The sequence below is a fragment of the Argopecten irradians genome, chromosome 8, assembly GCF_041381155.1.
Source record: "Argopecten irradians isolate NY chromosome 8, Ai_NY, whole genome shotgun sequence".
Lineage (NCBI taxonomy): Eukaryota > Metazoa > Mollusca > Bivalvia > Pectinida > Pectinidae > Argopecten > Argopecten irradians.
Window position 1 is genome coordinate 1,421,069 of NC_091141.1, and position 15,926 is coordinate 1,436,994.

Sequence of the window (15,926 nt, forward strand, 5' to 3'; positions counted from 1 at the left end):
TCCACCATCTACTTGGATAAAATTTTAGATTTAAATAAATGGTCCTGTTACTTCTAAAGTTGGTAGTTTTTCAACCAGCAACACACGGTTCTTTCTTAGCGTCCGTCTATCTCTTTCATCTATGATTAAATGATAATTGGTTTGATGGACTTTGGTTGTCATTAAAGCTTGGCTCGATAGGTTTTGGTTTTAAATAAACTTTATGTCATAATTTTTAGTTGATCGTATATTGGTTTAATAAACAATGCTGTTATTTTGGATTGTAATCAGTAATATTGCTGGGTTTAATTTGCTTCATTGCTCTGGTACTTTTGGTTTTTGATAACCTCCGGGTCATAATGATTAGTTGATCGTATATTGGTTTAATAAACAATGCTGTTATTTTGGATTGTAATCAGTAATATTGCTGGGTTTGATTTACTTCATTGCTCTGGTACTTTTGGTTTTTGATAAATTTGATTATTGCAAATTGAATGCTCGAGGTTGTACTTAATCCTCTACATAATCCCTTAGACACACTGAAAGATCCGCGAAATCTTTTCCGAACTAAATATGGCGGGCGGGGCCGGCTTTCCCGCGGTTTGGGTGGGGCGGGTGGGGAATATGGCGGGAAGCACCTTCCCGCGGTTTTGGGAGGGGCGGGAGGGGGGAGGGGCAGTTGTGCCCTTAGTTTACTACTACTTCTGTATTATTTATTGCATGATTTCAAGTCAAGTTTAAGGCTGCAAAATAAAGCAATTTATGTTGTATTAATATTAGAGTTCGTTTCATTGTTTTTATCTGATCATGAGAAGTATGAGCACTGTCGCTAAGACTATTGTAAGACTGCATGTGCTATCAGAACTTGTGCTTGAGGCAAGCTCAAGAATTTACGAGAGAAATAACATAGGAGCTATAAAAACAGCTGTGACCCCAGCCGAGGTAACTCCTGTGATTCAACTGACGAGTTCTATGTCTAACGTAAGAGTAAACCACGGTTATAACGAACACTAACCAGTAGATTAATTGAGTTTTTATTTTAATGCAGTGTTTTTCATTTCGACTGTTTTGTGTTTGCAGTAATAATGAACCAGATAGCTATCCTTTATGATAGTATTTCCTTGATTCGTTAAAACTGTGTGTGCTGTAGACGAAGTACTTCCTGACGGCTACGTATCACTGCATACTGCGTTCGGAACTGTCTGTCACCAGAGCGAGCGGGCGGAGCCAAAGGTAATGTTTGTAAATATTTATAAATGCACATGGAAAGCCGGCATATACAGTTGAAGTGTATTTTACTTGGCCTGCAACACATGGGCAAATAGATAAAGATATTCTCACTGTATTTATGTCGAGATGCAGCAGATGCAGCTGGTCATTTGTTTCGTTGGCTCCGAAACTGACAGTTCATCGATGCTGGTTTTGTTAGCGAAAACTGTCAGTTCATCGTTGCTGGTTTTGTTAGTTTAACTTTCACAAGATACCCCTCGATAAAATATTTGGAACCCCATTGTGTTGATTTTAAACTGGTGGAATCTTTTGAATACTTTTAAAGAAAAGTCGTGCGGAAGATCCTTCAAGTTGCTGCACGGATTATCGCAGCTTTCGCGATCTTTCCGCAGTGTTCGTCAGACCTAGCAACAGTAACCGTTTGCCTACCCTGTTCCCTATATGTCACAAAAAAATGTTTAGCGTGTACAATAACCTGGTGTGCCGTAATTAGGTCGACTTAAGGAAAATGGGAATGTTTACATACAATTATTTCTGCTTTTAACATACGATCTTAATAAGACGTTCCCATAAATTGATTTACTCTTACACATAACGACGGTTTGTGTACAACCTTAAGAATTCGGAACACTTAGCACATTCGATCAACATTTTAAAGTAAACAAACATAAAAAGAAAACAGCGCCGTCAAATAATTGGACTTTATCTGGGGTAATGAGAGTTCATGATAGGTTCTATATTAGGATCGCCCTACCATATACAAATGCGTACAATCTAAATACAAATTAAGTTTCTTGCTATATCAATTAAAGAATTAGTATTGGGAATAATTAATTAATATTGGTAAATAAATTTATCACTTAAGAATTGATGTCACTATTGATCATGATATGAACGATATTTTGTTTGCAACCTGTGAAATCGTGTAGCGGATTCTCAAAACTGTGCAAGCAAAATTGATTTCATAATCCGATAAAGAAAAGAAAATAGTGATATCAATGTTTATAATTTTTTTTTCTTCAATTTATTACTCGTATCCAGAAACAATTACGTGACGATACGTTACACCATCTCAACCCCCTTCAGACTATTTGATAAATAAAAAACGTTTCAACGTACGATTACATCGATGTTCCAGTGTTTTTCCCGGAACAATACTTAACGTCGACGTCATGATAACATCGGGTTTTCGCGCCATCCTCGGATTTTGTTTCCTTCGTTATAGCACGAAGAAAAAGAGTCTGCCAATCAGAGAGTCGGATTTCGTATGAAAATAAATAAAAATGTAATTTTATAAATTTTGATAATGACTTTAAAGGTCAAGATCAGTTACGATTCAGATAGTTTGATTACATAACTCGGAACTCATTATCAGTGATGAACCATTAGATAGCTGGCAGGTAAAATTGAATGTAAATTTCATGCAAGATCCTTCTTATGTTGCGTAAATGCATCGTATTGTAATATTTTACAACATTACTGACAACGAGTATTATCTGCTACCGGCATATATAACATTTTAGGGTGTTCTTGCCAAAGTCGTTAACGTTGCTGCTATCAACTCTTACAAGATTATGTAATTTGTTATATAATGACAAAATCATTTATCAAGTGATGTTGATTTTATTTCCTGTGTGTATGGTTTTATAATACGTCTTGTTCTTCCACTCCCAGGCCACGGTATAAATGTGTTAGAAGTTGGATGGACACATTGATATTCAACAGGTAGAATATGACTTTCCGAACTTTGGATTGGTCTAGATTTTAAACTTTGATCCGAACTACATTTTTTTTCTGAGTGTCGCGGCACAAATTGCTATTGTCATCAATAATCAATTGATGCCTATACTACTATATTTGCAATTAATTCCGTCTTTCTGTAATTAAGATTTTTTAATATTCACTATAACTTATTTGCTTAAGTCGGAAAAAAACAAGTTATCATACTTTGACATTCTTGTAGCTGAATTTTATGACAGACGCAGGTCGTCACACAACTTATTATTAAGAATCATTACATTTATTTGGTAAGTTATTTTTTATAAGCTATAGCTCTTGTCTATCGTAACTGTTACAAAATAACTGACTCGTGTGGAATAAATTTCACCCCCAATAACCACTTGTTGTGCAACTCGTATGTATTTCATTATAACATGTCTGGAAAAAAAAAACACCGCCACAACTATATCCAGTTTGTATTCTTATATAAAACAATCATATTTTTACTTCACTTTTTTCATGTATTACATACTACATATAGTTTACTCCCATGCAACAGATGCATTTTCTGTAAAGGATGTGGGTTTTGGTCAGTTTAAAAATGTTTCCAAAGCTTATCTCTTTCTAGACAATACAAATGCTACATTTGGTATTACACTGCAGTGTATAAGAAATAAAATGAAATTGTTTTAAACGTTTTTAGGAAATTGACCGGGGAAATGATCAGTTGGATTTAAAAGAAGTTAACCTGTGAAGTTCACATGAAATCGACATGAAGTAAAAATCATTAGGGCAACTTCATCTGAAATTCAGAATAAATGTTGATCAATCAATGAAGTTATCTACAAATAACTTATCTTTTATACTTTTTCAGGTAAAATTGGTCTGAAGTCGATCTGAGTTCACACGACCTTGTATTGTAAGCTTATTGTAATATAAACCATTGCATTACTTTGTGTTAGTTTTCAAAAGGTGATGCGTGTAGGCTCATGCGTGATAAATTCAAGTATTACACATAGATATCTTGATATTGTTCTGTGTAAAGATTGCAATTCTGGGATATACGTTTTAAAGAAAGGTGTACATACCAAATATTTGATATTGTTATATATTACATACAAATTGTTACATTGCTTTTTTTGAAAATTTCTCAAACATATCAATTTCAATTTCATATAATTTTATTAACAAGAGTCAAACGGGTTAGACAGTAGACATTGCCTATAGCTACATAGGTATTCTCTCTACAGAACAGAACGGTTGTACAAATTACAAACATCATGAACATTAACGCACTAAACAGCAAAAGCCACCTTATTCATATAAAGGGAAAGAACTCCGATATGATGATTGCCTTCGCAATTGATGTCTATATTCCCACTTTCTGATTGGCAGATTATTTATCTTCATATACAATGAAAAAAATTAGAAAAATAATCCTTTGGAAAATCAATGGTATCGCAGGCTGTATCGTTTAATCGTATTTTTTATCAAGTAGTCTGAAAAATTAATTATAAGCATTGATGTAGCTATTTTTAACTTCATCGGGTTATGAAATGATTTTTTTTTGAAAACTTATGTGAGAATCCGCTACGCAGATTCACACAGTTTGCAAATAAAATTTAAGTTGTTATGTTGGTGGATGGCCCATTTCTGGTGCTTGCTATGACCATATCATGTCCAGCCGATGAGTCAGGATGACTTTCACTGGTCAGCAGTGGTCACAGTCCTTCATCCAGTTTCCGTTCTGACCCTTGTATGGTTGTATGGTCAGCTTTTGTATACTGTAATTAATTTCTTATCAAATGTGCTTTAATGCTCCAAATTCATGTTTATACCTCGCCTTCACTGTGTACAAAACATGATCTAGATTCACTGAATATGCATGGCGAGTTCCATTATATAAACCGGGTCGGATGTAGAGCATACATTCCACCCCAATGATTACAGTACACACAATACACACATATATTACCACCCGGTATAATGAGTGTTTGTGGCGGTGTATGGGCGTTCACCGCCTCGTACATGTACTATTCATATCAATTCAATACCACATGTGTAGTTTAAAACTCATGTTATAGACAAGACTCCATATAGCATAACAATGTAAACACACATGGAGGACTTTGGGGTCTGGGCGACCAAAAAACAAGAAACTGACGGAGGACGGTGGGGTCTGGGCCAAACAAGGTATGTAAAACATATGTACATAACTGTATATTACTCATTGTATGGGAAACATGAGTCGAATTATCGATTATCGGTAACATATTGATAATACGATGTTTACTTAGAGATTCGTTACGATGGTGGTTATCAAGCATATAAGACCAAAAACGTATTGATTAGGAAGTATTTGACGTCTTTCTAGTAATGTATTGGCTTAAATAAATCTTGAAATCAAGTGACATTTTGTATTTCATGACAAGTATATAAGACTGATTTGAATGATAAAAACGAAAACTAAATTGTTTATCAACGGTATGAACTAAAACAATAAGAGGTTACCAACCCAATATAAAACATTACCATGGATTTACGTCAGTTCTTGTTGTAATGTAACAGAGTGACAATAACATCCTACAGCTTACTCTGATTTGTCGTACCACACACTACAATTCGCTGACCTAACCTTTAAAAGTCACGATTGTTACGCAGGTAGTGCAACGAAAGCCGGACGGTCTATATTCCCTGTATGTTTGTCTGGATTTGCTTACTCAAATATTGAACCACAGGTTAGTCTCCTATTTCAATAACACAACTTAAATATGTTATATAATAATTTTTCAATCAATAGTTTAACCAGCATTTTACGACTACATACTATAGCTGGCTGGTGTATTTTTCAATCCCCGAGATTCTTTAAGTAATTAATCGAAGTCTCGATGAGACAAACTGGGTTTTGTATTCCATTTATTTAAAGATGCTCCACATTTGACAAATAGTATTTTTTCACTATCAAAAACTGGAGCAAACGATTTAATATTTTTCTTCTGTTACAAAAGTTACTTTCTTTACACCATTACCATCATTGAAAAGTTGGTAATTCTTCTAAAGCTTCTAATTTTACTTTAAGTAAAACATATAAAAAAAATTGCATCCCGATTAAATTCCGTGTCACTATATCCTATATGGAATGAAATACTGATTGCTTCGTTTTATCAAATTGATAGAGCTGACGATTCCAAGAAGGATAAAACAGCCAAACGTTCAAAAAGTATTGAATATAATTAGTGTTTTTTAAATGGTTTCCAAATTCAAAAGTCAGTGAATTATATCTCATGAAATCATTGGAATATAAAATGAAACGATGCTAAACGAAATGATAACTTATCTGACGTAAAACAATTAAAATATATTTTACTGTATGAATGCCGAAAATATGTAAGTTATTCTTATGTGATTACAACAATTTGATATACGCGTATCTATTTCCATTTATTTTCATTACAATTATCGTTCTAATTCTTCTTTGTATGCAATTATATCCCCTTAACTATTTGATTTTGATGTATGTTTTCCAGGAAAGCGTGGTTCTGTGTTCGAAGTCATTGTTGTTGACGATAATGATAGTATACATTGATACAGAAATCTACCTAAGTTTATAGATAAGTCTTTTAAAATTCCTCCAATGCTCTTTTCCTTCTTACCCAAATTATCGAATGTATACCTTTCCTTAAATAGCAAGATATAAGACACCATTTGTACAACATTTTATAATTCTGACTGAATTGAATCGTGCAGTTTACGATATAATCAAAATTGCAAAAATTATCTAAAGAAATCGGAAATTAGCTTAATCATATTTTAACATAGTATTTTTCGAAAAGCGTTTAAAATATGTATATTTAGAGTAATTTGAATTGTATCATGGTCGTCGGCATTTAAAACTAGAATTCATATTGCAATGACCAACATTATCATAATTTATAGTTTTTTTATTGTACAAGAGGGGCTGCGATGTGGTGTAGATAGTGTAGAGTATAGCACTGATCAGTCGACGTTTTATGTACGGCATAATGAGATGCTTTTGAAAATATTTAAACTAAACCAGGTAAAGAACTCGGTTTCTTCCCCATGCATCAAAGCGCACTTACATCTAGACACATTATTGGTAACGTGCGAAAGTGGTCTGGGAAAATATTGCATTTCTTGACGGTAATAAGCTTAGTGAAAGGTCTCTTATTCACGCCCCATAAATAACACATAGTGTACATGTGTACCTTTAGAGAGTATCTCGTGATATATCTGACCCAATAACCATCGTGAATCCCTAGTGCGGAACACTGAAAAGGCTCTAATATATATTTATATATTACTACAATAGTCATTCAAGCACATCGTGTGCCAATATGGATATCTTATCTGAAATGAGCTCTTACGTGTCGACTAAAGATCGTCGCACTTATTAGGTAAATTTTCTTAAATTGAAAGGAATCATTCACTTGAATAAATGTGCATGTAGAGAAATACGATATCACGATTTACCTCTACATGTATTATGATTATATGTGTTACACAATTGAGAAAAAAAAATAAAAAGACAAAAAAATATTTTTTAAAAAATGTCATTTGCACTATATCTTTTGAATGATTTACAATGTGTATAGTTTATTGAAGTTTTACAGAGAAATCAGCTAATAACCGCAAGTTTAAATGTCATTCAAAGAGCTAAAATATATACAATGTAAATGTAGTCCAATGGGTAGTTAGTACTTATTCTCTCTGTTGTATAATACTATCTAGGTTTCCGATTTATATACAACACAGGCGTTATCATACTTATGTTTGATGAGTTTACATTGGTTAGTGTGATTGCATTGCTGTAATTGTGTAGCTATTTATAGAAGACACTAGCACGATTTTTTAAGACTGCCGTTCTTATTTGAAACGAAACCCCGGGACATTATTGTAAGATAGTTTGCACGTTTATACATATGTTTTAAAAAAACCTGCTACAGATTATTTCGGTGTGAGAGAATCCACCTATTTTAACTAGAAGAGGATGTTTTGTTATTGGCATGTTTACATTGTTTATTTTTAAACAAAATTAAGCGCATTCCACATTCCACATAAAATTTTTGACAGAAAACACCATAATATTTGGAAAAAAATGAAAAGAAAAAATTGCAGATAAATTAAAATATACACGTAATATTTATAAGAAAACGGTTAGTATCCTTAAATAAACTTTATCTGCGAGTGAACTGCGAGTATCTCGCTTCGTGTCGAGCACCAAATAAAAAATCTGCAACCATTAGAAATTGAAAACTTTGTTTTGACGAACGCTTCATAAAGTAAATGAGACCAAAATAATATTAGTAACCGTATTCTATTCAGGTGATATATCACTGAAAAAATGAAAATATCACGGTAATATTTTACTTTCACTTTGTGTACATGCCATACTAGATTTTGATATCGTAAAAAATGAATTTCGATTTACGTCATGTGAATGACGTCATTCACCAGAAGGAACAGTTTAGTTCCGTTGATATATTGATAAAGCATCGTATAATAAAGCACAAGTTTACTAATGCTATAAATTCATTACAGTCATGTGTTTGAACAGCAATGTAATGCTATACTTACAGTCACAGCAATGTAATGCTAGTCATATATATGGATTGTTATACAAATGGTAGGAAATGCACTTCAAAGTTCTTTCATGATTCAGATGGCGTACGTCACGCTAGACTCAATCTTAATTGAAATCATTTACATTGTCATAGCAAGAACAAGAATGTAAAAATGCCTTCAATCTCGGATCATTTGGAATTATCGTCGTTACCATTTAAAGTCTACTTTTAACCCATTTTGGTGTTATTTACATTTTCTAACTAAACATGACATAATTTCAGACGAAGCTTTTTCTGTGTATTATTTATATATAACGTTATATTGATATGATTAAAATGAATATGATATTCTCTCGTCATTTACAGATGTCACGTGCGGCGATGATGTCACGACTGACCCGGATGTTGTTATGCACGCGACAAAGATTTTTACCCTGGATCTCGGTCCTCATTTTGGTGCTACTATGGGCCAACATGCACCTTCTGTCGTGTGTCACAGAAACTCCGGAATCAGCACCGCCCCGCGCAAGTACGTAGCACACACCATCATTAATTTCAAGATACTTACACGTGGATCCATTTCTCCCCAAGGGAAAACATCAAAACATCGACCGATGTCAAATTTCGAGTTTGTGACTTTTCAGGTTCACAGAAAGTTACATAAATCTAAATGCTCACATATGTGATGATGTAGTTCACAGTAATACTTCTTTAACTCAAAATAAGGGGACCCAGTTCATAGTTCGATGAATATGGGGTATTTGGGGCATATATCGGAGGTTGGCCATATCGACAGTTTATTATCCCATTTATCTTAATTGTACAAACCATGCATGCCAAAGATATTTGAACATTTTGATTTATGGCATTTTAATTATCTAAAACTGGTTTTTCCCTTGTTGTTGTAATAATTTAGGATGCCAACAGATACAAATTCACCTTAAAAATGTTATAAATCAACCAATATATTGGGTCAAACACCTGTTCTACGTATGGATATTTTAAGTACTATGAAGTTGATGGAAAACGGAGAAATCTGTTGAATGAGGGTTATTCGACAAATTGTTATACCCAGGGTTTTATTACACGAAATAGACATGGCCACGGTCAACACCATGAGATCAGATCGAAAATTGAGGTCTTTGAGGAATACAAGTTCGAGTTAGAGAGGTTATACTATAAATGCACATGCTATTTTATTTTTAGGTTGGAACGCTTATTATCTATCCAAATAAAACAATGTTGGTTACTAAGAGATGGTACGTTTTGTGTAATTGTGTCTAACCAATAAGGTTAAAGCAGCAATCTTAAGCATTGAGATATGTTAATTGCACTAAGTTAAATATTTTCCAACACCGTCAAATATCGGGAATATTTAACTGATTCATAATGTTTTTATTTTGGGAATGACAACACGCGTGCAAATAACTCCATAAGTCATGTTTATTACCAAACTAATAGGATCACCGTGGCACCACAGATAGATACCATGTCTGTGTGAAAAACTGTTTTATTTACGATTTTGTTCGTCATTTATTCACTAAATGATGGACCATGATTAACTTTATCAGGATAATTGGATTATCGATAATCCAGTGCGGTCGCCGCCTTCTCTGAATATGAATCTAACGTAATTATATTAACCGAGCGATGACTTATCTTAGTATTTTGATGCCTAGCAATAATTTCGATATCAATTTCAGTTATTATTGAACACCAAGCTTTGTTTCAGATGTCAGACCATCACAGCTGCCAACAACGAACCGTCCTTGTCCAACTCGTCACCAAGATAAATTCCAGGTCGGTGATGGTATACTATCTATATACTACAGACCTGATGTCGTTCATTCGCCATAAATACTTCTCTAACTAATACGTTTGTACCTATAGAAGTATTTGATTTTGGAATTTCTGATAAATTCAAAAGACGTGTTAGTAGAGTGACTTCTATCTATCATATAGTTCCCTTTGGACACATATTAAAGTTTCCATCTCTTTATCAAAAAGTACTTCAGAATGATGAAATCTCATTATGTAAAGACATTGTAATATAATCTCTCAGTTCAGTAAGCTGTGAGGATTAATTATCCTAAACTATTGTTTTCAATAATACAGGTAGAGTCCCCGAAGTTGACGATAGACCACGACAGAGCCCTTCTGTACGGGAGAATGAGAAGAAATCAAAGTCAGTATATTTCCGCAGAAATAGCTTTGTATCCACATATTTTTTTCTAGATCTATATCTTGTGTCGGTGTGCGATTTTGCTGCTATTAATTTCTTCGTATTTTTTGTTTTTGTTTAACATCATATTGATAGCCGTGGTTATTAAAGGACTTGACAGGTTAAATAAAACTGGAGTAACCAGAAAAAAACACCAACCTATGTTAAAAAGCTTAGAATTCTTAGCCTGTGCGGGATTAGAATTCTAAATCCAAAAGTCAAGGTCTAAATGATTTCTTGTCGGAATACAGGGACTTTGCGGTTCCACTAAATGTTTTCTTTCGTAATTTTAATTTATGAATAGGTATAATATAAGGTCTTTGCAGTGTAAGCGCGACAGGTATGATAATCTATCGATAATATATACATCAGTGCTTAAGATTACTACTATTACGAGATTTGAGATAGAATACCTGGTTATACTTTCGTTAACCTTTCTAAAAGGTGTTTCTTAAAAACCTACAAATCGGTGTAAAGCACATTACAGTCACATCAACACGGAGATTTGCTTGTTTTTTATTTCGATTTTCTCTCATTAATGTTCGACCTTGTATTACAGGTGAGATAACGATCGGAATCCCGACAGTCCAACGCCATGGTGTTGACTACCTTGATAAAACCTTATACTCGTTAATAACGAACGTCAAAGCGTCCCAGCGGATGTATATTGTTGTCATTGTGTTTATGGTGGACCGCAATCAAACCTGGGTCAGGACAAGGAGCAAACAACTCGCCAGTAAATACCCCAGCCTAATTAACAACGGATTCCTACAAATAGTGCACCCACACGATCAAAATATTTACCCCGATTTTACCAAGCTAAAGCGAACGTTTAACGACACAGCAGCAAGGGTTGCCTGGAGAACGAAACAGAATATCGATTACGCTTACCTTTTTTCTTATAGTAAAAACATATCTCGATACTATGTGCAGCTGGAAGACGACGTAATATCAGCCTATAACTATTACGAAGACATGTTAAAGTTCATCCATTCAATGTCGGGTACGTTTTGGTATTGTCTTGAATATTCCTCTTTAGGATTTATAGGAAAGCTGTTTCGATCATCTGATCTCCAGGAGTTGTCTGAATATATATTGATGTTTTTCGACGAACAGCCTGGGGATTTGTTGCTCAAGGCAATGAAACAGATCAAAACACAGTGGAAAGATATCATTAGGTCAAAGTCTTTGTTCCAACACAAAGGTATTGTTTCATCCTTGTCCGATAAGAAGCAGACTTTGTCAGATAGGCGATTCCAGGACAATATGCATGGGATACGTTTGCACTCTCGAAAGCGATTTTACCACGTTAACCCTTCCGCTATGATTGATTCCAAAATAGTGGCCTACTCTGATTTTGAACCGGTGCATGCATATGATTTATCTGACAAGTATTTCTGGGGGACTAACCCTAAACATGGCGATTATTTTAGGATAATTTTCGAAAGTTCTCAAAACATAACTAGGTTATTTATAGACTCCGGTGAAGCCACGAAACATTCGGATATGTTGCATGATGCGAGATTACTGATCTCTACTGTTGATGATATAGATGAGCCCTGTCAGAATCTTCAAAATGTCACAAACTTCGTAGACGGTGACGTAGACACAGGGCTGGCCAATATTACGCTTCCGATAAACATCGACTGTATTGTTATCGAGTTAACAGCCAATCAAAGCGATTGGGTTATCATCCGAGAGGTCGCAGTTTTTCTTCCGGGAGAACCTCAGACTGAAGAGAAAGTGGATGTAAAACCTAAATTTACACATGGAGAAAGCAAAATGATCAAATTACAAACATGGAAGAGATTTGAAGACATAAAATCAAAAGTTATGCAGTTAAAAAATGGAAAGATGGCGATGTCTGATCTAAAGGTCAATAACCGTTATAAGTGGAATGAGAAAAAACAAAAGGCTTACGAACATAAACAAAATCAACTTTATCCTGATCCCCATCAACGCCCTATTCAACATGACAACCAAAAAGTACCCCTTCGAACTGATAACAAAAGAATACCTCTTCCGTCTGAAAACAAAAAAGTACCTCATCGGCCTGAACACCAAAACCTGTCCCTTCAGGCTGACCGGCAACCACGAAACAGTAACTTCGGCAATAGTTTAAAGGGGGGAAACAGTAGAAAAAGATCTCAAGATATTTCAAACAAGAATGAAAACATTAATCTACTGATTGAACAAGTCAAACAGAAACAACTTAACAAACAGAAACGTGATAAATCAAGAAATGTTCATTTACAATTAAAAGATCCGAAGTTTGTTGTACAGCAACAAAATAATGTTCATCTTATGAATATTGAGGAAAATAAAATGAAAGAGAAATCGCAACAAAAAGCTCCGCTATACAAACAAGGGAGAGAATCACGTGCTGAACTTCATCTTCAGGCCAGAAATAAAAAGGAATTGCCAAATAATCCGAAAAGTTAAACAGAACACCAATGCCCATGTCTAATTACCATGTCACTAAAAAGGCACTAATCGATCATGTCTACCCCCTGACGACAGTCAACGGGCTGGCTTATGATAATGATAAAAATGACTATACCTGAGCTATCGTTTCATCAGGACGAAATATGCTGACCGCCCCAGTAAGTCAGTAGAGTTGCACTGTTCTTGATATACGTGACAGTACAACACATCCCGGTCGAAATCACAATAATAGCGGAAAATTTGACATGTTTTAGCCTTCCCCCATTCTATTCTAAAAACCTTGCTACTTTTAAAGTATTTAATCCTTCAAAATGTCTTAGTAATATCCGGAAGGTGATATTTTTTGACAAAAATCGGAAATGAAAATAACTTGTTTTAAATAGGTTGATATTAACACACAGGTTTCAATGTTAATATGTTTAAAGTTTATTTATTTTTCCCTTTTTTAATGTGGTATCACTTCTGTAAGTGGGCCCTGGGTATGGTGAACAGATAGTGAATGAGTAAATGTATAATATTACTACTGTCTTTAAATCTGGTTCATGTCATAGCGGAGAAGCATATAGTGGCAGAACCAATGCCATCCATTATTTAGAAATATATGAACAGAACTAAATGAACTATTTTGTCTTCCAACATGTTTTTTATACGATAATTGAGATATTAAACAATAATGTTGATATTATCAAAATCGGTGTCATTTTATCAGACTTATATGCTGTGCTAATAAACAACACACAGAATTATCCGCATTTCACAACAAATCAACAGTCGTAGGTGCAGTAGGATATTTTAACTTTTACATCTTCAGATGAGATAAGATGAAAGAAACTTACACCACATCATACAAGAAAGAATAATGATATAAGTCGAACAACAGCAATATCTTACTTGGCAGGAAAGGAACGCGATATTGAGAGACGATAAAATTCGTCAGAGTAGAATGCAGGAGCTTAATTAGACTAACTGTAAAACACCTGATTTTCAAACCATGTTATTTCAAACATTCTTACTCCATATATTTGCTGTTATATAGTTGTTTTACTATGGCTTAACACAAAAATGTAGCTATTGATAACTGTCATTAAATGACGCCCTTGTACTTGACTGGTGGATTTTAGATATGTTTAATCTCAATGAACGTCATTTTTGCTATCAGGTGGCTTCATAATTGTTTTTGATAATGACAACACTATAAAAAAGTACATTAATTTGTATTTCAATTTTTCTGAAATAGAACAAAACCAGGTCAAGATTAGTGCTAACGGAACAACATTTTACACGGACATTGACTTACCTGATAAAATAAGATACGTTCATACACGCTTGGCGTTTTAATTTTTTCGTGTAATAGTTTATTTTCATTATTCTAGCAAGGATGGAAAATCCTTATACACAACGCCATTGAAATGATTGAGAAAGTCTACAGAGCATTTCATTTTTTTTCTTACTAAAACGTAGAACATGAACGTTTAATGCGTACATATTGTTATATTGTTCTGAAATGATCGACAAATAAAGCTGTCTAAGGGGTATAACTCTCATTGACAATCCGCTACAAAATGACTTTCAGTCTCAATTTATCAGCACGATGACCTATTTTTTTGGTACATATAACGGTTACATATGCAAATGAGCAAAGTGATAAACTATTTACATGTATTCTTGATGCCGCTAAAGCATTTCATTGTGTTTGGCACTACGCATTATTTATGAAAACGTCTAATTTAGGGGGCCGCGGTGGCCGAGTGGTTAAGATGTACAGACATATAACCACATGCCCTCCACCTCTGGGTCGCGAGTTCGAATCCTATGTGGGGCAGTTGTCAGGTTCTGACCGCTGGTCGGTGGTTTTTCTCCGGGTACTCCGGCTTTCCTCCACCAACAAACCTGACACGTCCTTAAATGACCCTGGCTGTTAATGGGACGTTAAACTAATCAAACCAAAATCTAATTTAGGGTTTGATATAAAAATTATCAAAATTGTAGCTTCACTGTATTGTGATATGTTATAAAGGTTTTGTTTCTAACATGTTCTTTATAGAACAAGGTACTAGGCAGGGTAATATTTTATAACCCTGGCTGTATACATTGTTTATCAATGATTCACTTATGATAGAAGATGTTCACGTTACCTGTCCCACTCAGGCTGACGATGTTGCACTTTTATATTATACTAAATGTAATCTAGATGTTTTGATGAACATATGTTATAGATATAGATGTAAATGGAAGTTTACGTATAGTGCTTCCAAAACATGCATTATAGTTTTGCAAGATCCGCACGCAGCTGGAGTTTGGGCGGTAAGACTGTGAATTAGTCCGAACATACAACACATGTTGGAATATTTTTAGATAAATATAAACTTGGTTGTCCTGATATTGAAAACGAACTTCACAAATTTAGAAGCACTTGCTTCTCGTTTTTAAATGGAGTCTTAATTGAGAATTCGATAAACCCTTTAATCGAATTGAAGCTATTTCGCACTATCACACCTCCGTGCAGTTTATTTGGCTCGGAGTTATGGTTTTCATTAAGTTCGAAAGATTGGTTGCAGCTTGAAATATTTCAACATTTTTGTGCCAAAGTCATTCAGGAGTTTCTTTTAAAAACTAACCCTACGAGACGTTGAAGAAAAATTCATGAACATTGACGAATAATTCATGAATTACAGTATTCATGAATAAAATTCATGAATATTCTTAAAGTATTCATGAATGTTTTCATGCAATTCATGAACTTAAAACTT

The 15,926-nt window shown here is 34.4% G+C and overlaps 1 protein-coding gene across 2 annotated transcripts; it reads left to right on the plus strand.

The window, feature by feature from the left end:
- The first annotated feature begins 4,907 nt into the window (after positions 1–4,907).
- Positions 4,908–14,739, plus strand: LOC138329063 (alpha-1,6-mannosyl-glycoprotein 4-beta-N-acetylglucosaminyltransferase-like). Of its 2 annotated transcripts, XM_069275788.1 has the most exons (6): positions 4,908–5,121; positions 5,590–5,666; positions 8,877–9,039; positions 10,243–10,310; positions 10,626–10,695; positions 11,291–14,739. In XM_069275788.1, exons 3-6 carry the CDS (start codon positions 8,877–8,879, stop codon positions 13,171–13,173), a joined length of 2,184 nt encoding a protein of 727 aa, XP_069131889.1. In that variant the 5' UTR covers positions 4,908–5,121; positions 5,590–5,666; the 3' UTR covers positions 13,174–14,739. The 2 variants fall into 2 exon arrangements, with proteins under 2 accessions (XP_069131889.1, XP_069131888.1); XM_069275787.1 differs by lacking the exon at positions 5,590–5,666.
- Positions 14,740–15,926: the final 1,187 nt, after the last annotated feature.

Bases quoted from the DNA above. Each gene is read 5' to 3' on its own strand.
- LOC138329063 (XM_069275788.1), top strand. From the start codon at position 8,877: ATGTCACGTGCGGCGATGATGTCACGACTGACCCGGATGTTGTTATGC. The intron at 9,040-10,242 runs GTACGTAGCACA...GCTTTGTTTCAG, and splicing joins ATCAGCACCGCCCCGCGCAA to ATGTCAGACCATCACAGCTG. The intron at 10,311-10,625 runs GTCGGTGATGGT...TCAATAATACAG, and splicing joins GTCACCAAGATAAATTCCAG to GTAGAGTCCCCGAAGTTGAC.